Consider the following 26,346-nt stretch of genomic DNA (forward strand, 5'->3'; position numbering starts at 1 on the left):
ATGATTATTAAAGTTTGCAACTTTTTATACATTTCATTACAATGATTTGTTAAGTGATAATGATAAATTGATAACGATGACATGATCGAATGCCATATATATATTGCCATGTAGGCATATGTAGCGCCAATGGTACATATCGTCCTTTATGGACCCTTAATTGTGATATTATATATAATACACTTGATTAGTCGACAATGATGTTTTGTACTATGTAATTATACTTTCCCTTTTTATGAAATAGTTTGAAATTTTGGCTCTTTTAAAAAAATAACAAAAGAAGTTGAGTAAATCCCTACCTTATAAAAAGTGGGAAAATACTCTTATGAATAGTGTTAGGACATTTTTAACCCTGAAAATGTTTAATTACCTGTATACCCCAATTAATGTTGTATGAGTAGTTTATGAATAATCAATGTATTTATTTTATTGCTAATTTGTTATTATTGATCAATTTCACAACATGAGTTTTATCGTTAATTTAATTGCTCACTTGTCAGTATAATCAACTTAGGATTGCTTTAATTATTCTAACCTTCATAAGTATTTTTTTTTTTTTTTTTTGAAACCTAACCTTCATAAGTATGATTAAGAGAGGTTTTGATTTTACATTCTTTCCTATATGAAGCACAAGGAACTATGGAAGCAAGCATTTGTCTAATATAGTGCAAAAACAACTGTGTTGAAACTGAAATTGATATATGAGAAATCAGGCTCAAGTGTGGGTTGGTGAATCGGTTATATTTCGAACAGTAAGAGAAAACCGATATAAGTTTACAAGGGTATTGGTTCATTTAAAAAAGTTCATGAAAGTGAAATCCGAAAGATCATATGAGTAGTTCTAACAAAATAATAATAATAATAATAATAATAATATATAATAGAAGCTAAGACAAAGGTTGGTCAAATACAATAACCAGAAAGTTATTCAAGAGATTGCGGTATTAATACCATTGAGATAGTTTAGTTAGTTTGGTGACTCTTAAGGTCCAAGCAATAATTGCCCAAGTTTTTACTCATTTGAACTGAACACTAGCTTGGTAGAAATTTGAATTGGGGATGAACTTGATTGACAATTTCACACAGTCAATCACTCAACATCTACTGTTATTAATCCTTAGACCTTATTTCTCTACTCAACATCTACTGTTATTAATCCTTAGACCTTATTTCTCCACTTAACTTAGAGTCTATTCTCATTGACTGAACTGAGCTGAACTGAATTGAACGAGAGTTTTGATTAGTTCAAGATTTCAATCTTTATCCAGGGCTCTTGGAGCCTTCTGATCTTGCTACCGACTAAGGACACACTATGTTCGTTGATTCCGAAAGCATTAAGACATGTGAATTGAACTGAACTTATATATTAGAGCTGAACTTAACTGAACTGAAATGAACATTTTATGATAGAAGGAAATTAGGAGCTGAACTGAATAGAACTGAACTGAACTTATTAGAGCTGAACTGTACTGAACTGAAAATAATCGTATGAGAACAGACCCTTAATTTTTGAGGTTACTTGGTCCATTTTGTCCACTTCATTTTTTACCGATTCAAGAAAATAACTTCATTATTTTTGTAACTTTAACAAAATAAATTAATGATTTATAATATTAATTTACTCTATAAAATTAATTATTTACAAGGCAATCATTGTTAAATGACATTTACAGTAATTATTACGATCATAACTTTAACCGATTAAAACTTAAAGTGAGGTGTATTGGTATCTGATATGAATACAAGAAAAATATAGACATGTGATGTCCTGCTAATTGAACCATTTCAAGCTGTACTTTAAATACAACAAACATTTCCATGTCTAGAACTCAATACTTTATACAACTCCTTCACTAATTCTAGAGTAATTTGCTAAAATTTTGAGCATTGCTAAGATCCATGACATTCAACATATTAATCGCATATGTACAAATAGTTATAATAAAATATATGCAAACATGCATAAGGTATTAAGACTAACTGCAATAACTCAACTTGAAACATTACCTACACAGCGCGCATCGCGCGCGTAGGATCCCGTAGTAGAAGGAAAAGTGGAAAACGTGATTAGACAAAATAGTAAAAAAAAAAAACACTACCACTAAATGTTTGTTTTGTGCAACGTTAGTTATTGCATGAGCCAATTGGGTGGAGGTGGTTTGTGTCATTTGAGGTTGTCCACTTCTAGCAATAAAATCACTTAACCACAATCTTGATATAATGTCATAACTTATTAACTTCCAATTTAACAAGATAGGGAAAAAAAAAATATATCAAAACGTTGGCTCTCACCATCCTTTACATTGATAAAATATAAGATCACATCACCATCATTTAATTAGCTTGAAAGTTGCAAATTTAATTTAACATCATGACCGAAAAGTCGAAAACAATTGTTAAATATGTTTCAAAAAAAAAATGTTAAATATCACGTCTAACTATTTAATTGTGCATGTTTGTTTTACGGAGTTTAATTAATATGTATATATGTATATATGTATACATATACATATATATATACATATACATATACATATATAATATGGAGTACAAAATATATTCTCTCTCTCTTTTTTTTTTTTTTTTTTTTTGATGAGAGTACAAAATATATTCTCATAAAAAGGGACCTTACACTAATTGAAAAAAGTAGATTGACAGGTTCAAAACCTCTCAATGCTACCAGTTTTAATTTGAACCCTGGTCTTGAGCATTTAAGGGATGTCAATACTTCTATAAAAAGCCACCAGTTCAAAACCGGTGGCAATAACAATAACACACATTGGCATCGGTTAATATTTATTTTTAACCTTCCCAGGGTTTTTTTTGGTATTAAATATAATTGGCACCGGTTAACCAGTGCCATTACATGTATATGTTTTTTTCCTTGCAATAATAATAATAATATAAAAAAAACTTGTACATCGGATATTAATTCTGCCATCATATAATTATTATTAATAATTATAATTAACTGTAATTAATTATAATTACTAACAATTATAATAAGAATGATTTCTAAATTGAAATAAAAACAACAATATATATATATATATATATATATATATATATATATATATATATATATATATATATATATATATATATATATAGAGGAAGGCTCATGTAAGAACCCTCCTCTATATAAGAACCCAATCTTATATAAAAACCAATCTCAGCCCTTTATTAGTTTTGATCTAACCATCTAAAATGATCCTTTAGTAATGGCATTTCTGTAATTTTGAGAATTTCGTATTTAGAACATAGAAAAAAAAATTTAGAACATAGAAAAAAAAATTTAGAACATAAGTAGAAAAAGTTTAGAACATAAGCAGAAAATTTTAGAACATAAGAAAAATAATTTGAAAGATAGCAAAAATTTAGAACATAAACAACCAAAAAAGTTAGAACATAAGAAAAAATAATTTAGAACATAAGTTGAAAAAAATAATTGTAGCATAGGTAAAAATTAATAACATAATCTGAAAAAAATAATTTAGAACATAGAAAATATTTAGAACATAAGCTGAAAAAATAATTTAGAACATAGGAACAAATTTAGAACATAATCTAAAAACAATTTAGAATATTAAAAATAATTTGGAACATAAGTAGAAAAAATTTAGAATATAGGAAAAACTTTAGAACATAAGCTGAAAAAATAATTTAGAACATAGAAAAAAAAATTTAGAACAGCTGAAAAAAATAATTTAGAACATAGGAACAAATTTAAAACATAATCTAAAAAACAATTTAGAACATTGGAAAAATTTTGGAACAATAAGTAAGAAAATTTTTCGAATATAGGAAAAACTTTAGAACATAAGTTGAAAAAAATTTAGAACATAGGAAAAAGTTTAGAACATAATTAGGGTTCTTACATAAGAAAGGGTTCTTATATAAAGTGGGGTTCTTACCGGATCCCTCCCATATATATATATATATATATATATATATATATATATATATATATATATATATATATATATATATATATATATATATATATATATATATATATATATATATGTATATATGTATGTATGTATATATATATATATGTATGTATATATAATCCCAAATGCAATACAATAAATAAAAAGTGTCATATACATATATACAAACAACGCTAATTATTTAATAATGTAGTTAAAAAGTTAATAAAATATAAATTCAAATATAATTGACATTTACAAATTAAAGATGATGAAAGACGCCAACATGTCTCGAACTTCATTAAGTTCCTTGCTTGTTAGCAGACCTTTTTATTAATACTAGATATTATCCCTTTTTTGTTGTTTGCCTTAGTTTATTTTTGGGTCGTTCCTAATAAATTGCCTCATACTTTAATGTCAATAGGGATTTATATCCTTACTTTCATAAAAATTACATTACGTTCGATCTCAGTAAATTTTTCTCATATCTATTCTCCTCAATATAACTTGAGAGCATATAATTAATTAAGGACTAAGGGAGTGCAATGATATGATTGCATCTTATAAAAAAAAGGCGATTATTAACGAGGAATTGAGGTGACATCATAAAATGAGTATGTGCAAAAAGCATAGGTTTCAATCACGTCTTTTGTGTATGTGCATATTTCAGCATGCTAACAACCTCCACTACTTACTATTTAAAAAAAAAAAAAAGCAAATAATACATACAGTATTATTGATACGCCTAACGCCATGCATCACAAATTTCAATCTAGCTTTACCTTGTTTAGACCCAACCATGATTTTGATATGTTTCCGCAAGTGTATGTATGTTAAAAGATATTGCACCAAAAAGGGACATACCTCATGCATTTCTAAAGCAAGAGGGGTGTCATATCTAAACCTCATACAACCAATACTAAAAAAAAAAAAAAAAAAAATTAAAAATCCCATTTGTTTGTACTTCTTAGCTAGTACTAATATCTTTTTGTGTTAAGACATAATTATTCGAGAATTCTCTTATTTGCCATCCCTAAGAGACAGCTAAAAATCAAACGACATTCACTAGCTCACGTATTGCCATAACTTTATTGTATGTTTCAACTTAGGGTTTGTTCTCTTCAGATTAATTTCAATTCAGTTCAGTTCTTAATTTCCTTCTCACGTAAAATATTTAGTTCAGTTCAGTTTAATTCAGCTCATTCCAGTCAATCAGAACATGCCCTTATTTTCATATTTTGTTTATTTGAATTAATATGAAATTACGCGAAAAAAAAAATAAAATTTTGAGACGGAGATAACAACTATAAATGATCCTATATGATCATAAATGTGGATCCAAGATTCCAAGATCATAGTTCATGCAATTCCTATTGAATTTCAACTACTAAGAAGACCATGGAAATTCAATGTCTTTGATGAAATCCAAGTGACTACTACTTGATTAACAGTTAACACACTCTTCTATGAGATTAACATAGCTTATATATTGCTTGTATCAGCAACTAGCTAGGCATATATATTTCCAAACTAGGTCTCTTTCTTTCTCTTTCATGAACATGCATGACTAACTTCTTAACCGTAGAATGAGTCAATGAGATCTAAAACTTGTTCATTACCCAAAACATGCAAGCTCATTCCCTATGTAAAATTAAAGTTTCATTAGCTATGGAAACAATGCTAATATAATTACATACAAAATTTATGGTTTAGTTTGTAAGAAAGAGTGTTGATGTCGGAATATATACTCTGGTTGGTTTAACTTTTTTGATATAACAAAACTTATACGAATGTCAATTTATCAACACTTATACTCCTAAACTTATTTGAATTTATTTTGTTTGAAATAAGAAAAGATAAAATTAAAAAAATTAAAAATCGAGTCAAACATCTTGGTTTATATTTCACTCTGACTTTTACGGTCTCCAAGTGCATAATTTTAATCACTAATATATATGTTCAATTAGGTATGTGTAAAAATTATAAGAATTTGATAAATAAAAATTTGTTTCAAGAGGAATCCAGGCCAATAACATCCCACGTACATGACATGTCTAATTCAATATCAAATTGTACATCAAATTAGACATAAAATACACACTTTAGTGTTACATACACATTGAAATTGAATAAGACTCGTTTGGCCTTGTGCGCAATCTTTGTCATCTTTAGAGGTGGGACTAAACCTTCTTTTTAGATATGGATTATAGAATCTAAGCAGTTGAATTGGTAAATAAGGATTATTCTAAATAATAATAGACAGAATTCATGCATTTATGGGGCCAAAATAATATCTAGCTACTACACTACTTTTGTGTACAACTCACTATGCAATTATTTCTGGATTATCCATGCAAAAGTATCATTTTTAATATTTGTATTTTATGGTTTCAAGTAAATGTTAAAAATAAAGAAACAAATACTATCAAACAAAAAATATTATTGAAATAATATTTGTATTAGGTTTTATTGATTGTTCTCAAGATAAATATACCAAAAAGTTGGTATATGAATTGATGTTTAAGCAATTATAAAATAACTAATTGTGACGTTTATGCTGAAATAAGTAGCATCTAAAATACATTTATATTAAGTTTGATTGGGTACTTTATTTCCAAGCTATTAATAAAAGGAAATTATCATGAGTTTTTCAACCAAAGAATTTGTAGCAAAAATTTAATCTTAATTAATTTGGCCTAATATTGATGATTTGCATAAGCTGGCTGCTTTCAAGTATTGTTGATAAAAAATATTGCATTTGGAGGTTTAGGACATAAAAAAGGAAAGATTAGAAGATTAAATTTGTTGTGAACCTATAAACAAACGTTCATTCGTCATCAAATTATAAATATAATCACGCCATTGAACTGCCTCACTAAATTTGATCAAGACGTAATGGCATATGTAACCGATCTTGCCTTGTTACAATACTAGATTACTAGTAGCATATAAACTTAATTAGTATATGCTAGCTAGTGACTATAGAAATATAATTCCACTAATCCTAACTCCTACGTTATATGAGTATTATCTCCGTTTCCCTAATTTGTAGAAACAAAAATTACTGAAAATTCAAAAGATGATTGTTCACAATTCACTCGCACTTTTCATTAGAGAGATAGAGAGTAAGAGAATTACAAGTAATATACTTCGTTTATAATTGGGTCCAACAATATAAGGCAGGAGATGATAAATTATGAATATTTAAGGCGAATACAACATAATATTATATTATTATTGGTGGTTTGGTTGATATCTAAATACTCTACCAAGTATTTCGTTGGCATGAACACACAAACTTAATCTTTCATAGGGTATGTAATCGGGTGCACAAACAATACTGTTTCAAATGATGAAATGTCATAGATAGAAATATAAAAGTATAACACCCAAAGCTATAAGCAACTAAATAGTAACTTATAGAATTAGATTAAGACCAAAGTATACACATGTCATTTTAGTTAGGCCCTTTTTTTTGTCAATGTGTTTGCTAGTCTTCTAGCCATTGTATTTGCTTCCTTGTTCTTGGATGAGTGTGAGCTTAACATTTAAAAATAATTAAATACTACCTCCGTTAAATGTTATGTACAACTTTGAAATATTATTTGTGAGATATAAAATATTCTAAAGTTGCACTTAACATTTAACGGAGGTTGTATTAAAAAATCAACAATGCATAATTTGAGTATAGAATGTCTAGAAGCTAGCTGATCAAAATTGACATTAAATATCTAATTAATTCTCTAGGATTAGATGACGTAAGTGGATATCTTTCTACAATTGAAACTTTGTCTTCGGACTTGAGCACTTTCATCCGTTATTCAAAGTAAGAAACCTCTAATTAGACATGCAACTTGTCATTTCCCTAATACTTATTCTTCTATCACATGGAGTACTATTCTCATCTGTTCATCCATTTAGCTTAGCTCAGTCTACATTACATTTCATCGTAAGGAGCTAGGTAGTGGACGTAGTGGTATCTTCACCTAAATTTTACGTATATGTCTTATTCATTAGTTACATTATGAATTATTTAAACACTTAGGGTTTATTCTCATTGACTGAACTCAGCTGAATTGAATTGAACTGAAGTACTGAACTGAGCCGAGCTAAACTGAAATGAATATTTTATAAGAGAAGGAAATTAGGAGCTGAACTGCACTGAAGTGAATTTCAATGTATAAGAACAAACCCTTATTTTATATTATACTCCGTATTTACAAATATTATAAAAGAAAAAAGAATACAACAGTTCCACCAAACCTAATGGATAATTTTCAAAACCGTTGGCAATTTCTATAATACTTCTATCAATTGGAGATTTGATAATACTTGAAAAAAAAAAGGTTAGATATCATTGTTAGGTAATTGTGAGAATGAAGTGATACGGAGTATCATTTAAGTGTATTTTAAAAAGCATTAGTTGGTTTATGTTATATACTTCACATAATTGTATTATTCCTACTAATTAAAGGTTTGATGATGATACTTGATACAAATTCGGCTCAACTTTGTTACCACTGCGTTTAATCTGTTGTTACATGTCAATTTCTTTCATATATAAATTGGATCGGTGAATAATTATATTTTTTTGACCTTATTACTAGTGGATTTTTATTAATTTACTGCATGCTGAAATTTAGTAAGAAAAGAAAAGTCAGGTTATTTGTTTAAATCAACTAAAAATTAACAAAAAAAATATTATGCTAGGCATGTATTCTTGCAAAAGACTATGTCATGGAACAGCTAGATTACAGAAGGCAATTAGAAGAATTTATCAATAATTTGGCTAAATTCTCTTAACATGTATGGCTGTATGCATATTGATAAACATCATATACATTTCTTATACTACTAATTCCTAGGTTTCACTAAAACATACTTGTATATGCATATAGTAGTATTCTAGTATATAGTTCTGTTTTATACTCTTAGGAGCAAAGGATGACAAAGGACATGAATGAGCTAAAATTAGAGACGTAAAATAAAATCCATTGCTATATTTGACAAAAAAAATTATTATTTCAATGTAAGTAATGTTAAACGGATTTTGTAATGTGATTTATTAGCGTGATTACTTTGTCCTTTTAGTATATACAATTGTGAACACACATTTTAATTTTCTTCATTGAGAGTTGAGACAACGCGTCTTTCATCATCACTTTTGTGAATCTACGTACAACCCGTGCATCACACGGGTGAAAATCTTGTTACATTCATAAACCATGTCAATTTGTATCTACTAGCAATTTTTGTTGGAGCTTGGAGGCGAATAGTTCAACCAAATACAAGTTGGACCACATTATGAAAATAATTCGAGTGTTATTTAACGCAGAAATATGCACAATAAATCCAAGCATCGGTCCATAAACTATTTTGGGCTTTTGTGGAATGCTTAGATGGACTGACTTATTCTTGGGTTCAGCTAAAACGAGTGATGTTTCTTAAGCCCCCGACAGCATGTTAGGCAGTGATTTAACACGATAGCAACTAATTTAGTCGTATTTTAAAACAGAAATTGCTATACATAGCCTTTAAGGCTACATATTATTATTAAATTCACACTAAAAAATTGTATAAATTATAAAAATATAAACACTAATTACACTGATTTATACATGTTTTTGTCAAAAATTCATAATTTTATACAATTTTCAAGAGTATATTTTATGCTTATATATAAACCTTCGGGTTACATATAGCATTTTATAAAACCTATTTTCTTATTATGGTAAGATTTAAAAAGATCATAAGAAAAATGAGTTTCTCATTATGTTTTGTTCTTTTAAATTTAATACATTTGAAAAGGCCACATTAATGGTTATTATTCTGCCTTTTATTTTTCATATGTGATCTCCATTTTACTATCTACGGAGTACATTACAAGTATTTTAAACAAATTTAATAATAATGTCGGATGACAAACATTATGATGTTAAAATTTAGATTATTATGTTAGCAATGCATTTAGAAATATATTTCACAAGTTGCAATTAGTAATGATGATAATGGTAACAACATTAACACTGCTTCTGATACTAAACAATATTGTTTTGAAGCACAAAATGCATGTAAATCGTAAAATAAAACAATACTCCCTTCAATCGATTTCGTTTTTTCTATTTTAAATCTTCTTATGAGACACAAAAGTAAGTGGAAAGAACAAAAATAATCAAAGACTTCATATTTTAAGTGTTATTGAAAAAAAATAAAAAATAGAATACAAAATTAAAAAAAAATTTATGTATCAAATTCTTGGAGTAATGGAAAATTACAGCCAGTTTCAGAAAATAGAGTAAATTACACTTCCATAGTTCCATTTAAGTGATTCAGTTGGCAAATGGGCCTCGTTGGTACTTTCCACTTTCTAGCAAATAAGAATGGGCCCAAACTTGACTGGGCAATGACCCAACAAGTTGCATGATTTATATGGTATTTTCCTTGTCCATTAAAGAGGACATTTGACAGCCCAAGAACAAATCAAGTATTTCAACTAGAGAGTAGAGACTAGGTCAGTCTCAAGAACTTTGCTGATTACAGTTAACAGTTTCTTTCCCTTTTATATTTCAGCAAATCAATCAGTCGGTTACGAGTACAAATTTGCCTATCATAGGCTCATAGCTAATAACAAAACTGCAAAGTGATGGACGAACGATACAAGTCTAATCTAGCATGTGTATGTGTCCACATGATGATTGATGAAAATTTTCCTCAAAAAGAATGACATGCTAAAACATTGGAAAGATTCAACCAGTACAAATAAGTTCCTAAAGCTGTAAATGGATGAAGTTTTATTCAAAACTAATTCTCCTTTTTAGGAAAAGGATGTACTATGTCCAGAACATGATTATGTTGGAGAATGCAAACAGCCAAACAGAAACAGTAATCGAATGAGACTAAAAAAAATTGCTCACTTGCAGGACTTGGAAACCTCGAGCACCAACTTATCCATGAACTGGCATTTTCGATGAAATCCCCAGCCAGGGTTGCTCTGCATCACAATTAACTCAAAATTACTACTGTGTATTAACGATTGAAACCGCATTTTTTTAAAGGAAATGCAGTGAGTACATTTCTCCTAGCACAAAAGGCTAAAGATTAAGGGAACTTGGGTGAAATAAATACAATTCTTAAGCAGGGTAGGTTGTTTTCAAAGTTATTTGTTTGCTTGATAGGCGATATCCACTATCCAGTAGATATTGAGTTTAAGGTATATTAAAAAAAACGACAGATGCCAGCTGGAATGTTAGCCATCACATGCTTTACATAGTTTCCAAACAAAGCCCTCTACTTGATAAAATCTTGATACAAACATGCTCACCTGGAAGTTCAAAAGAGATTATGTGCTCTCTTCTCACCCCTATACCCTAGAACTTTATCTCAGTAGCACAAAAGTGGGGCAATCACCATCCTTTTCACAAATTTTATATTTGTAACAGTTCTATGCATAAGACAAAGCAGCTAAATCTATCACATAAGTCCATACTAACGCCCTCTTATAGAATATGTTGGCCTATACATGCAGGCTCTGTAGGCTCACACAAACTTCAGTCTACTCCGTCCTGTCCCAAATTAATCGTCCTGCTAGGCTTTGAAAGTTTAATAATTATAAATTTATAATGGGGTGGCATTTGCATGTTATCATGCGAATAAAAATTGAAACTGGATGGAGAAAGTAGCAAGAGAAACAGAGATTTTGATGAAGCGAGAAACGGTACCGAGAAAGTGCGGTTCTAATATAGCTGTCAAATCAGGGGTGCAGGTTGTGTTCGGTTTGGATCCTGTCGGGTTGGGCTTGCAGGTCAGAGTGCTCATGCAGGTCAGGTATGAAAATGGTTCATTTTGTATTTGGTCGGATGTTCTCAGGTCAGGTTGATATTTGACAGCCTTAGGTTCAGGGTGGGTGGATTTTTTATCTTATTTTTTCCCCCATTTTTAGTATATAGCCGGTAATATTACTTAGGAACAGAGGGAGTACAATATAATTAGTACATCTCTCTATCAAAAGCAAAAACATTTACTTTCCTTAATTGTGTAGATGCATGAAGATGAGCACTAAGTTGCTTAAAATCCACCCATGATCAACACACCATAGAATAACTGATCAACAATGATAAAAAATGATCAACATCCCACTTAGAGCACCGTAGAGGTATCAAAATCTATATCACTTTCTTAGTTTTTATACGTAGTATATATGGACCAACATCTTAACAAATCCAATCTAGTGAAGTGAGAATAGAAAGAGAAAAAAAAAATGAATGCAATTTCAAAACTTATATATGCGCACAGCAAGAATTGAAGCTCAAATGCTTAAATGCTTAATGCACCACAGTTATTTAGCAGAAAGTTAAAGTATTATACCACCAAAGGTTACCCCTAAAAAAAATTTACCCTGAAAATGTACTTTGCAAGGGAGGAAAGACCAACCTGAAGTGAGAGAACAGCGCGGTCCGTGAAGTGCTTCACTGAATTTGGTGCACTAGGAGGAAGAGTTTTTGCAACTCTTTCCAGTTCTTCATGTTGCTGCTTTGCAGTTACCGTGTCAGGCCCACAATAATGATCCACAATCTCTTTGAAAAGTGGAACCTTGTCCATTGTTTCCTTCATAATTTCCTGATATTAGCCATACAATAGGTTTCAGTATATAAAAATGGATATTGGCCCAGAAGAATGAATTAATCATCTAAATATCTAGCCATGAGTAAAAAAAACATCCAAAATGCTTAGAAACAGAAGATACTCTTAAGAGCTATGCATCTCACTATCTTGCTGGGAAAAATATCTGCAGTGTAAAGGTATCATAGAAAAGACAGTAAAAACTTCTATTTCTAGAATCATGCATATAACTATATAAGTAAGTCAACTCTGTAAAAGAAAAGTTAAATCATGTTCTGTTGTCAGTCAATGAATACCAATGGTTGAGACTCGATTTCCAAAAGAGCCAGTTTAGTCAACACTTTTATATCCTTATAAAGACAAACTTGCTCCCTTATAGTTAAGCAACTACCCATGAAGCCCCCCCCACCCTATATTCCAGTGACCACCCCTGTTCATGGAAACCCCCATTATGGACAAATGGAAAATCAGGTCATTCCACAGGTCAGCAGTAAAAGGTAGCAGTGAATTCATTATTTATAAATCCAAATCATAACTTTCAAGTTCATTATACGGAATCATACAAAAATATTGTTCACAGAAGATTAGTATGACTAACAGCATTTTATAAATAGAATGAAGAGACACAACTTATGCATAGGAGAAAGAAGGGAGAGTAAAAGATAGAGAAGAGTGGACAAGATCTGATATGTCTGCCTCAGTGAAGGAACCTATGGTCATCCCCAAATACCGCAAAGGCTGCGAAAGAGCTAATTCCCATATAACTACTGCATATACCTATGTGTGTGAGTGTGTGTTCAAATTCCTTCTATCTTACCATGTACGATTTATTTCACAATGCAATTAGTACATATGAAAATCAAGATGGGTGAATCAATGATTTAAAAGGAAGTCAAATATTAATGCAAGCTAAGTGAAAAAGGCCAATTTAAACATAAAGGATTCTATATGCTTCAATATGCAGAGATACAAGAAACAACTTGCATTGATTTTTTTTCTAGATAAAAAACAATAATATTCATCTAAAAGGGATTTAAATAACATTGAAGAGCTCAAGCTAATAGCAGAGCTTGCAATGTAGCAGAATAATGCTTACTTCCCACTCTTCTTCATTCTCTATTTCCTCATAAGCCATCAAAAATGGCTTCATCTTCTCAAGAGCTTCACGAAGAGGAATAGGCGGGTTCTCATTAATATCAGGATTTGTCTCGAAATCTCCCATCAAGTATTCAGGCTCCAATTCGATCTACAATCCAAAGGTGAAGTTAACACATGAAATAGCCTATCGAATTAATTATTTAAAAACAAAACAAACAGAGGTTATTACCTTAAGGTTGGTATCAAGTGCCTCAAGATGCTCATCCTCCTCAGGATCAGGTAAGACATCAGTACTCATTTCTTCAAATGCCTCTGCCAGTTCAGCCATCCTGCTAGGTCCAAGTGCCTTTGCTAACTTCTCACCATCTGCATCATCACCCATGGCAAAATTCTCATCATCATCCTCATACATTTCATCATCCGAGTCATCTTTTGGTCTTCCACCCCTTCGCCTCTGATCACCTTCTCCCGCTGCACGCCCACCCTCCTTTCCATCATCACCCTTGGACAAGATACCAACTGCCTTATTTTTCGCCTTCTCTAATTCCTCTTTGGTTAACTTTTTCCTTACACCTGCAGAGCCTGTATCTCCTTTCACAGATCTATCTCTCCCTCTTCCAGCCTCAGAGGGAGGAGCACCAATTTGCTGCCTTGGCCTAAGATGCCGATTCTCTTCCTTAGCTCTAGTTTCCCTAACCGGTCTTCTTTCAGTGGTTCCTCTCCCTGATCCTCCTCCCAATACATTCAATATATTTTCAGGAAGATTCTTCTCTCCAATGGGTTGACGAGGCATAGAAGCAACAGACTCAGCTTCAAAACTACTACCTGTTGATTCATTCTTCTTAAGAAAAATAGGCCTCTTAGGTTGCAAATCCTCTTCATTTCCCGCCTCCTGAACCGGACCACCTCTACCCCGACTTAACCCTAATTGCTGCCCTGGTGGGTTGGGAGCAACAAACCCATTATACGAAGGACGGAATGAGGTACCGTGCCCACGTCCAGCATGATGAGTCGACGATCCATCCGAATCATCCAATCCCTCATTAGAACCAGTCATTCCAGCCACAAAATTAAAAACAGGAGAGCCCGAGGCGGCACCTCGGCCACGCCCTCTACCTCCACCACCACCTCCTCCTCCTCCAGAACCATCCCCAGCAGAAGAAAACGCAGAACAAAAAACAAGTTTACTTGTCCTCCCAATTGTTGTACTTCCTACACTACTAGGATTCATAAACAACCCAATTCTTCCTCTCATTTTCACCCCTCTTCCCCAAATTCTATCAAAATTAAATCAAGGGTTCATCTTGCCAATACAAAAATTTATAAACTTTATCATCAGTATTCTAATCTAATGCTATAATCAAGTTTTATACATCAAATTGTGCAATAATTTCAGTCTATAAAATTATAAATCTTGACAAACAAGCTTATAGCACTAATAATAAGAAAAATATATGAACTTGAGCAATTGACAAATGGGGTTTACCTTTGAATATTGAATTTGATGAGGAAGAACCCAGTTTGCAGTTGTTGTCCCCGGTTGCGTAGCGTTGGTCGGAGCTACGATGGTCGCCGGAATGTGGGACGGTGGTTTGGTTGACGGCGGTGGGAAGAGCTGGAGGTTAGAATGAACTTTTTGGACTTTGGAAGGTGGTAGTGAGTAGTGACTAGTATTGAGAAATATTAAGAGTTTGAGACATAAAAATCGAATAAAAAACAAGGGAAGGGAAAGGATCGAACTCGAGATCTATTGGTAAGTACTTCTTAAGTTCTTACGACGTCTTATGGGCAGGGAATAAGGGTCTGTTCTCTTCGGCTTATTTTCAGTTCAGTTCAGTTTAATTCAGTTTTTGTCTTAATTTTCTTCTCTCATAAAATATTCAGTTCAATTCAGCTCCAATAAATTCAGTTCATCAGAACAGGCCTTAAGAGGTCGTTTGCTCAATTGTTTGTTGAAGTGGAGTTGATTGATATGGATTTAATCCCGTACTAGTTTGATTTGTTTGGTCTATAGTTGGAAAGGTTTTTATATTTTATTGGGAATGAAATAAGAATCTTAAGAGGTGAAGGGGATATTAAATGTTGATGTTTCATTTACTAAGGATTGTCAATATTGTGCTTGAAGATATTTGTCAATGAGTATGTAATTTAATTATGTGTCTTAGTCTCAACTCTCATGTGATAGGATAAATAAATTATGTAGCTCATCATCTAGCTAGACTAGTATTGCATTATGTTATTGTGCACAATTTGTCAATTTATTGTACTTGGAAAAAAAAATAATAAAAAAAAAATAAAAAATAAAAAATAAAAAAACTGACTCTTTTCCAACATACCTACATAGAATGCATACTATTGTCCTCCCGTCTCCCAAAAATATAGTACACTACTATCCCGTTAATCCTACATGAACAACAAACATCACGAAAGTACTTAATGATTCTTGCTAGAATTTATAGCGTGCCATACTTAAGTTTTTAATTTAGATGACTACACGAAAATAAACATTTTTGTTTCATTAGGAAATTCGTTAATCAATCAGGAAAAAATAGTCAAATTTTTTCCAACAATATAGGGCTCTTCCATCTTTGAATATAATTTTATTTGTGGTGTAGGATAAAAGGTGAAAGCTTTCTTCCAAATAATTTGTTATGCAAGCTCCTTTCATAACCCTCCAACACGATCAACAAACTATCATCAACCAATCATTTATAAATAAAAAAAACAAGAACAAGACACAAGTCATAGCTGCTGCTATGTTCTTGAAAATTGGCATCAGCATCACTATTCAAGAAAGGTGAAGGCAAACAAACACACATCAGTTGCTTGCAAGCGGAATATGGTTACATTTCACAAGATAAATACATATACAAGATTTCCAGTAAGATTCACGCATCCTACATTCCGGAAACAGCTTCAACTGTACAATAAAAATAGGACGCGTATTTTCTGGCAGAAGGATGCCAACATTAAGCAACTCTACATTTCATCTGAAAAGTAGAGGAATGCATCAAATAAATCTCACACCTGCCAGCTGCTAAATATGTTCAAGTTAAACCGGCACAATACTTCTCCAACCTTGATCTCTTTGACAGCAAGTCAGCAACCCTCAAAATCTGACGCTGAAAAAGTGTTCGACCTTCTCTTTTTCATGTGTCCACTGCAAAATGGCATTAGCTATACGAAGGTCCAGTGACCAAGTTGTAACAACAATATGTTCACCCGCCCGAGGCTAAATGTGTGTAGGTGAAATTTGCCCACATTTTCTATCAACTTAGGTCTCCTTTCAGAGCATTAGCTGCTCTTTGGATAGCTCTGGCAACCCTCCAAATCTCATGCTGTATTGTTGCTTGATTTTCCCTCTTCGTTTGTGTAGATTGAGAAATAGCATTAGCTATAGAAGGAAAGAAGTCTACCTTGCTATCATAGTGGTTGGAAGGTCCATAAACCTGTAACCATATATTATTGCAAAACCCTTAGACACTACATAAAGAATTCAAGAATCTTGAGTCTTGACAGAAATAATTTGAGCTTTCCAATTCTTGTTCCTGCTCCTTTTATCCCACATCATAATTGTCTTTGTTTATGAAATGACCGGAAAACTAGAAATAAACATCTATCTCTTAAAAGCAATACACTATAATTTGTTTGAAGAAGCACAGCTTATGCAGAGTGCTAGTACCATATAGTGGCAACATGGAGATGATGTTTGCCTCTGCATACTACAGAGTACAGACTCCCATGAATTACCTTTACAAATTCATTGTTGCTATCTTATGTAGTAAAATAATGAAACTTAAAACAAAGAAGATACATCGCTTACCAGATGCTTGAACCACTGATTCCCTAGCAGCCCCTCAGAATCTAAGAAACCTCTTTCTGCAAGCATCAACCGATCATTTAACATTCTTTTCTTCAGCACTTCAAGATCACTAGAGACCCCCTCAGCTCTTAGATTCTGCAATTTTCATTATGAACATGTAACAGCATCCAACAGCTATGTTTCTTCATTTAAAAGAATAAAAAAGAAATACCTGCAGGGACGCTTCTTCTCTAATTCATACATGCAATATGCAACAGAACAAATAAAAAAAAAAGGGGCGGGGGGGGGGGTTATGTTATGCCCAATGCCATGTATTCAATTACAATATTCAGGACAGTTGAATGGTTGATGTCAAAAATTCTTGCTTTCTGTAGATCACAGAGCTAGAATCTAGTGGAGCAGTAAATGGACACAACTTTATCTAAGAGAATCACAAATCCAAGAAGACCCCTTGTATATTCTACTTCTCTACTGAGGCTATGTCTAACTAGACTTTTGTTGATGTGCTCTGACTTCTCTTATCGAAACTAATTAAAATTTGAGTGTGGTCTGATCTAAGCTGACCAATAATCATATTAATTGTGGTTGTTCCTGCTGCTCTTTTTCCAGCTATTGCTACTACTGGTCATGGCACTACAACTATTGCTAACACCAACGCCATGTCCGCCATAATTACCACCAGTCTACAGCTACTAAGGCCCCTCTTCTTCCTCTTGCTACTTCTTGTGTTGATGACAGTACTGCTAGTATGGCCAACGCGCCTTCTGCAGCTGTTAAGACTCTTCTTCCTACTCCTACAACAGCTTTTGCCTTTTGTTGATGCCATTGCTACTAATAATGTTGCTAACACTTCTGCTGCTGCTCTTGTTGTACCATCACCACCAGACTACTACATCTAGTATTACTCAAGCTACTCTAATTATAAAAGCTCCTACTGCTACTTCTACTTCTGCTGCTCACCTACGACCTACTGTTGCTCATATTACCACTCCACCTACTGTCTAATGCTTATCAATACTCTACTCGGGTTTCATAATCTGGATTGGTCAAAATAATTCACTAATTTGATCTGATTTTATTGCCCAATCCAATCTAATCTGAAATAGGAAATAGAGTCCCGGAAAAAGCTGAACTAATCATAGCTTGAACTTTAAATTTCGTAAGGAAAATATAATGACACAAGAATACATTACTAAGTTAGCTATATTAGTTACCATATGCCCGTAGGTATTAGCACATGAACATCAAATGTCGTTAGAAATGCTTATCTCACCTTTGCTTCCTCCTCGACTTCTTGAGCTACTGCAAATAAATTTTTGATAGATGTAGATATAGGAGTGAAGGACACACGGCCTTCCAGCTTATTGCTCAAGACACTTGCATACTCCTGCATAGACGTAGAAAGGTCACTTGGTTAGCCCTCTAATTCTTATAGCACGAGAAGCTTTGACCAAGTTGGAACCAAGATATGCCATATGACAGAAAAAGATCATTACAATAACAGAATAATAAAGGCCAATAGACCACCTAAAAATCTTTATGATATTGTCAAACATAAAAAAAAATAATAGGAGTAGCAGAAGGCACGTGAAGATTATACAATTATCACTAACAGCACTTTGCACGAAGTGATATCCTTCCTTTACTTTTTTTATACCTATATAAAATGTATTTGCACCATCATGCTTATAGAAAGTAGACCATGACTTCTACTAGAAAGCAAGTTATACAAGAAAACGCTAAAGAACTTCAAGTTAATTAACTCCACAGGAAAAAAAAAAAAAAAACAGTGAAGAGTAAATTAAGTATAACACGGGATACCTGTAACTGCATTGCATATGAATGATAATTGAAGGGGAGAATGGGATCATCAGCCAAACGCAGAGCTAGAAGGCCCCAAAGTCCCGCCACTATACAAATCATAATTTACGAAGGTCATACTGGGACACTAAGAATCAGCCATGCCTTCCTAAAAATACAATTTACAACTTCAACTAAAACAGAAACTGACCAGCCGCGTGGCGATGGAACAAAGGATCTCCATGGTTTAACATCCAGTCGTACGAGTCAAAAGCTGTGTGATATACTGGAAAATCTGGGGGCAAAGTGATAAATTATAATTTTCAGCATTATGACATCGAAAGATTAATATCACAGTTTTGAGCACAAACAAACAAATAGGGGATGAAATAATTCAGATTATTCGGTTTCTTTCAGAAAAATCAAAGATTACATAGACCTTCATGAACAATAATCTATTTTATCCACCATAATCTGGGCTTCATCTTAAGAGTTGTCACTAGGGCATTTTTATGAAACTATTTCCATGTAAAACTTAATGTTAGCATATAAAGAAAAAAAGATTTTTCTGATGTCGACATAAGTTTACAGATAGTTGATCCTCCTCATACAGTTGCTTTCTTGTTTCTATCAAGTTGCTTGTGTCTTCCATTACCAAGCCTTTTCCCCCACAACAATCCACTTTGAAAGTCCAGCTTTTCTATTACAAGTAGTGGACAAGGGAAAGGAATTTCATAGCTAAAGATACTCCATAGTATGAATGTCTGATGTGTAATGGAAATAGTTACACACACGCATTAATTATCCCCTTATACCTAGTTTTAGACTTTAATTATGGTCAGCATGCAAGGAAATCAAAATGAATTGATCCATCTGATGAATCTTAATCAAGTCATAAAGGATTTGACTGTTGATGGGAAATAAGGACTCTGCAGATCCTTTTCTACCCAGTAAGACATCATTAATTACAAGAAACATAAAAAGATGACATTAATGACACAAAGCCCTTTGTTCACAAATTAATTAACTGAGCCCTCTAAGAGAAATACCTTTCCCATAGTATATATCAACAGAAGGAACCCCTACATGCTGCAAGAATGGAGCAAAATCAGAGTCCACTCCACTAAGCCTCTGGATCTGCAAAACAATGATGAAAATATTAAAAAGCTGACATGCCCTTAATGAAACTGATTCATTATATTTTCCCCTTTTTGTGGTACTGCTTTAATGATAAAGGCTCACATCAGTTATCAACTATGTTTAATTCCTTCACTTAAGATGCAAACGTTTTTTTGATGAGAAGTGGCAATCAATTAGGCATGTCACCTGAGATGCAATCTGGGTACCCTTTCTTTTTCTCTCATTATTACACTCATATGTTTGAGGCCAGCATGCAATTCATGGCAAGTTACTCACCAATAGGCAAGTCACATAATGACAGAATGTGTCAACAAATGACAAAACAATAACAGTGAGAAATGGCACTCAAATAGGAAATAGGTGCTGACAGGAGCAAGATCCTTCAAACTGCCAACCAAAACCAAGATTAACTTTGAAGCAGCTAGAAACACTCAATGAGCTACATATCCAGGTAAGCCATCCCCCAGTCTCAGCAGAGCCACATGTATTTCATGACTTTGAATCTTTAAAAATAGGAAGTTATTTGTAATTGCAATAATGCAGATAATAACGCCAATCTCAAGCTTCTCTATGAAAACAGAAATTTAAAGTCCCTCTATCGACTATTATTTGACTTAATGAGGGGAAGAAAAAGAATTGCAAACATCACAACAATGACGCCTCCAGCTTTCTTACTGACCACCCAACCATCATGTAGCTTAATGGGATTTTAATAATAATTTTGTAAAGAGCTGATAATACCTATGGACTTCAAAGAAAGAGAAATTTGACAAACATCGGTGGATGGATGGAATAGAAACAGAGATAGGCATTCCCTCACTTTTTTAATGTTGTTTTGAATCTCAGACAACATATTAGAGCATGGGCCCCAACTCCTGAAGTCCAAAGTAATAATATGGCAAATAGACTACTCTAAACCGTGGTATTGCCTCCACACACATACCAACTGGCAACTAAAGTAGATTTTCCAACACCTAAATTCCATGGGTCCATCTATTCACCCAAGTCTGTATTTTAATCATTTATACCTTCGAGACAAAGTGGTTTGCTGAAAAGAGTTGCACAACTTCAAAAAGAGATGTGAGAATGAGATCCTGAAAATTTTACGCTGGAGCAGAGGCCCAGGTATATATACTACTACATGAAAAGAGGGCAGTACTACAAGAGGCTTACATTGATGCCTTTATTCCTGGCAGTCCACTGGTCAAAAATAGTTTTATCTGCAGCATCAGGATCCTCAATCTACACCATTTCAAGCCAAATTTCATATATTAGCAATATGTTTCAATATGGCTCAATTATCACATAATTTTCTTACCTTCTTCGTAATGTCAGTTAGAAGATCATCCAGTTGTGGAGTCATACTTGGAAATAATCCAGGACCTTGAACTGCACAATCCACATTCAAATAGGCTACAGCCCTAGAGCCAAGATTCATAATGTTTTCTTCAACCCATTCAGTTGAACCTATCTGGAAAAGAATTAGATATGACTAAATAAGAACCAACATTAACAAGATCCTAATGAAGAAATCACATGAGGTGTAGCTATATGCAGGACAAACAGCTTTATCCATTAAAATCAGTATCATTAATTAATTCTCAGTATAATTATTTCTAGGTTCACTAAGCATTTGGAGTATTAAGGACCAAAAAATGGTCACAGCAAGTTACATTTCTTGTTAAAACAAGCACAAAGCTTGAGCATAACTTACAAGTGCGCTAAGATTTGAATGACACATGTCATAAAGGGAAAGAAATAAAATTTACTCACCATCCCAAACTCTTCAGCATCCCAGCTGCAAAAAATAATTGTTCGGCGAGGCCTCCATCCCAAGCGCATCAAAAAGGCATATCTACGAGCAACATCAAGTAGGGCAGCAGTTCCACTATTAGGGTCTACAGCACCGAATGTCCACGCGTCTCTATGGTTACCAAGAAGTACATAACGGTCTGGCTCTTCTGATCCCCTGATGAAAGCAAAAACATCATGAATTGTCGCATTTTTTTCTTCTCCCTGAATAAGAGAACCAAATACAAATATTAATATGTAATCAGACAATAAGAACCACATTAAGCAATGAAGGAAAGCCTTCGAACAATCTATGGATTGATTAATTATTCATCCTTTAGCACTCTGAAGCAAGCCATTTGGAGTTTACAACATGAACACTCAATTTGGGAAAGCATGTACTCCCTCCATTTTCTTTTGATGTACCTATTTACTGTTGACTCTTAATTCTAGGAGAATTGGGTGGATTTACAAAAAATGGAGTATAAAGTAACAGAGAGGTTGTACGGATTGGGAAAAAAAAAACGTGTATATAGTAACAGAGAGGTTGTACAAAGTGTGTGTATGTGTGGCAAAGGAGTAAGATAGTAAATGTTGTTTACCCAAAATAGAATGAAGTATAAATATTTGTTTACCCAAAATAGAATGAAGCATAAAAAATTTTATTACCCAAAATAGAATGAAGTAGAAAAAGGTAAATGTGTGTGTGTGTGTGTGTGTGTGTGTGTGTGTGTGTGTGTGTAAAGTAGAAATAGGTACATCAAATAAAAACACCTCAAAACAGAATATGCGTGCATCTTTCGGATATGGAGTAGAATAAATGCAAGACACAAATAAAGCACCAAACAAATTATGTGTGTTTATAGCTAAACAAGTTGAAAACAATCAATGATACAGGTTCTCACGATACCAGGCCAATTAAAACTAGGTTTTTAACGTTGTGAAAAATGATAAAACCCTTACACATACATATGATAAAGAATTCAAGCGATAGGTATTGGATACTTGTAATTGGCAACAAAAGCTCTTTAAATCTTAAGCAAATAATTTCCCCCATGTTTTGTTTATCAGACTTCAACATAACATCAGGATGCTTTACTGTAAAGTGAATTTAAAAGGATACCTCTGTACTTTTGATAATACGATATTTCATAGGATTTTTTATTTTTTGTAATTTACTACCTAGATATTATTTTAAATTTTAAATTACCACCTAATAAAATAGAAATTTTTTTTTTTATTATTATTTCACCATATGTTGCCTGGTTCCAGTGATTATTCCGGCTGTGGGTCCCACATAACGGCTATTCACATGTTTGATGATTAAGGTTCATGTGAATGAAAATGGGATTTGTTAAATTTAGATAATTACATGTTTAATTAGGATTTTATTGACCATTTTGATATAGTGAATTAGGAGGAAATCATGGAAATAGAAGTGAAAACAAAGGGAAAATAATAGTGTGGGCCCCACAGCTGGAATCATCATCGGAATCAGGCATGGTGAAATCAATCTTTATTTAATTTATTAGGTGGTATTTTAAAATAAAATTTAAACATATGTTTAAATCAAATAGTGGGGTTTTTAGAGATGGAAAAATACAAAAAAAAAAAAAAATCCTTCAACAAACAAAATTTATAGGACTTCAAGCTTTTCATGTTGATAGTTCAGTAGGACATATGAGCTAAGAATCAATATTTAGGGAAGAGGACCGTTTTAGGTAGCTGCATCAATAGTAGTAGCTTAAATAATAAATTACGTAGAGGGAGAACTACAGAAATACAGCTACTTATAGAGAAATAATCATGTTAAATATTGTTAGAGTGGAAATACTATGGAGAGTTCCAGCTTAAAATGTTTGCTAAGAAGTATTCTTATTTTTAAATTTTAGTGCAAAATTCATCTTCTTACTTTAAATTTTTGCATAATATTTTTTTATACAAATGTTTTCTATTTTCCCCTACTACCTTCCCTTCTAAAAAGATTTTGCAGGTTTGCTGCCAAAAAATGTTAGGGGGTAAGGTCATAAAGTTGCATAACAGAAACCTCAAGGACCATTTTATTAGTCATGAATCATCATTATTAAAAGAACTGATTACATCAATAAGAACCTCATTAGTCTTCTTGAAAACAAAGAGAGAGATAAGTTATATACACAGTGAAATAAAAACAAAATTAAGCAATGAACTAACAAACAAGAGGGGAAGTTATTTATAAAAGCTTCATCCCTGAGCCTCAATTTTATTCTTTAAGGAACTTTATCATCAAACATATCATAATTTGGACGAAAGCTTTCATCAGGAGGAGTATGCACTAAGGGCCACGAAGATGAGCTATCAATGAACAAAGGGCCAAACTGAGGATTTTCCTATATAATTCATCAACTACCTAGAACAATAAACCTTCAAGCTGCTAGGTAAAGCAGATACCTTATTCAACAACTAGCAACAAAAGGAGCACAATGGCTAGCTCTAGTAGCTAAATCATCACTACACCTTTTCTTCTTTGATGATTTACCATAACATTTTTATTGTGGATATATATATATATATATATATATATATATATATATGTGGACCTAAAATCTATTTTAAAAATTAACTTGAACATCAAAATATTACAAATTCTAATTCATTTATCCAGCAACCAAACCTCGACAACCCTCAACCATAAAAACCGTCATCACAACAAATCTCACCACTGCCTTTCCCAATATCAACATGGCTTCCTAATATGAAAGCAATTCCAACAACCAAAATATGAAACTAAAATAGAAACACTTTACTCACTCAGCCTACCACATTCAGAAAGATACAAAACCACCATAATATAGACCATAACTTTTAGCAAAAACACCAGTTCCAACAAAAAACAGTTACAACATAATTCAGGACCACATTTCCTAACATACATAACATAACACAAAGTCAAATAAAAACAACAATCCAAATACTATAACTTCATTAGATTTCAAATTTCCAAATTAAACCTTAAAATTTCCAAAAATTTATACCTGATAAGTAAAATTCAGCACAGTAGGACCAGGACCAACCCTTAAATTGCTATTTTTAAGGGTATCCCTCCATTCTAAGGGCACCTGAGGTCCCTCAAGTGACCTTAAAATAACCTCAGCTGTCTCAACAGAAATTGGCATAGATGGAATTTTAGGAAACCTTTCTTCCACTTCTTTCTCATTTCTCCCTAATCTCTCTCCTCCCTCCATTACACTCCCCCAACCAGGACTCAGTGGGTCCCCCACACCCTTCATCACTGTCCCTCTCTCCACCCCTTTAACATACTCCCCCTCAGTGTACATCAGCACCGCGATAGCCCCTCTTAGTTCCGCCCCTTTAACCGCCCCGCCTCGGGACATCCCCTCGCCTCTTCTAACCACCACCACACACCCACTAACGTTCACCCCCAACGCTCGGTAATCCTCATCCCTCCCGTAATTCGCAAACACTGCCTTACCCACCGCCGTCCCCGACGGTGAGTAAGCGTGGTAGGGCCGAACTACGTCAAACCCCACCTCCGAAGTCTCGATTTCTTGACTATTTAGATTACTAAACTTCGCCGTAAGCGAAATTTGCGTCGGATAAGACAACAACACCTCATACTCCGACACTTTGGTCTCTAAATGAAGATTCTCGAAGTGGGTTTTGACGTATTGCGCAGTCTGATAACCCTCCCGAGTTCCGGCGAGGTGGGGGTGGAGAGTTAGCGCACGAAGATACTGTGAAACGGTGTAATTTGATGAGAGAGAAAGAAAAGTATCATGAAAATGGTGAGTTAAGTTCAACAATTTCTGGGTTTTTGCACTCTTTTGAATCTGGGTTTTTTCAAAGGAGTAAAACCCCAAAACACAGAGCAAAATCACAAAGATGAAGGTTGTTGAAGGGCGTTTGAAGATGGTTGAACAACGATTTGGAGACATTTTTGGAGAGAGAAAATGGTACTGTAAAATTAATCAGGAAGATGAAGAAATCGTTGCTTTTATCAACAAATGGAGGATTGTTAAAGGTTATATTAATGGCGATGATAAATGGTATGTGTGTCTGTCTGAAAGTGAAGAGAGTGGCTTTCAATGGAAAAGTAGTGGGGTCAACAAATAATTTGAAGAGACCAGTGGTGGGTCCCACTTT

At 33.2% G+C, this 26,346-nt stretch overlaps 2 protein-coding genes across 3 annotated transcripts; both read right to left on the reverse strand.

Moving 5' to 3' along the window:
• Positions 1-10,314: 10,314 nt before the first annotated feature.
• LOC145601955 (uncharacterized) lies at positions 10,315-15,347 on the reverse strand. Of its 2 annotated transcripts, none has more exons than XM_081658046.1 (5): positions 15,136-15,347; positions 13,879-14,926; positions 13,648-13,797; positions 12,363-12,548; positions 10,315-10,923 (listed from the first exon to the last, which is right to left on the reverse strand). In XM_081658046.1, the coding sequence occupies exons 2-5, from the start codon at positions 14,902-14,904 to the stop codon at positions 10,843-10,845; spliced, it is 1,443 nt and encodes a 480-aa protein (XP_081514172.1). In that variant the 5' UTR covers positions 14,905-14,926; positions 15,136-15,347; the 3' UTR covers positions 10,315-10,842. The 2 variants fall into 2 exon arrangements, with proteins under 2 accessions (XP_081514172.1, XP_081514171.1); XM_081658045.1 differs by having other exon boundaries at positions 10,320-10,923; positions 13,879-14,952; positions 15,136-15,346.
• Positions 15,348-16,497: 1,150 nt separating this feature from the next.
• Positions 16,498-26,138, reverse strand: LOC145602417 (putative glutamate carboxypeptidase AMP1). The gene is made up of 10 exons (XM_081658610.1): positions 25,218-26,138; positions 22,186-22,428; positions 21,731-21,883; positions 21,586-21,654; positions 20,322-20,409; positions 19,484-19,567; positions 19,294-19,382; positions 18,746-18,859; positions 17,473-17,607; positions 16,498-17,098 (listed from the first exon to the last, which is right to left on the reverse strand). Exons 1-10 carry the CDS (start codon positions 26,136-26,138, stop codon positions 16,919-16,921), a joined length of 2,076 nt encoding a protein of 691 aa, XP_081514736.1. The 3' UTR covers positions 16,498-16,918.
• Positions 26,139-26,346: the final 208 nt, after the last annotated feature.

This window comes from Chenopodium album, chromosome 21 (genome assembly GCF_948465745.1).
Source record: "Chenopodium album chromosome 21, dcCheAlbu1.1, whole genome shotgun sequence".
Taxonomy (NCBI): domain Eukaryota; kingdom Viridiplantae; phylum Streptophyta; class Magnoliopsida; order Caryophyllales; family Amaranthaceae; genus Chenopodium; species Chenopodium album.

What these genes read in the sequence shown, in the direction of transcription:
- LOC145601955 (XM_081658046.1), bottom strand. Translation starts at nt 14,904, where the DNA reads ATGAGAGGAAGAATTGGGTTGTTTATGAATCCTAGTAGTGTAGGAAGT. An exon ending in AGAATGAAGAAGAGTGGGAA is followed by an intron (nt 12,549 to 13,647) that starts GTAAGCATTATT and finishes GGCTAATATCAG; the next exon opens with GAAATTATGAAGGAAACAAT. An exon ending in GCGCTGTTCTCTCACTTCAG is followed by an intron (nt 10,924 to 12,362) that starts GTTGGTCTTTCC and finishes ATTGTGATGCAG; the next exon opens with AGCAACCCTGGCTGGGGATT.
- LOC145602417 (XM_081658610.1), bottom strand. Translation starts at nt 26,138, where the DNA reads ATGTCTCCAAATCGTTGTTCAACCATCTTCAAACGCCCTTCAACAACC. An exon ending in TAACTGACATTACGAAGAAG is followed by an intron (nt 21,655 to 21,730) that starts GTAAGAAAATTA and finishes GAAATGGTGTAG; the next exon opens with ATTGAGGATCCTGATGCTGC. An exon ending in CATATGCAATGCAGTTACAG is followed by an intron (nt 18,860 to 19,293) that starts GTATCCCGTGTT and finishes ACGTCTATGCAG; the next exon opens with GAGTATGCAAGTGTCTTGAG.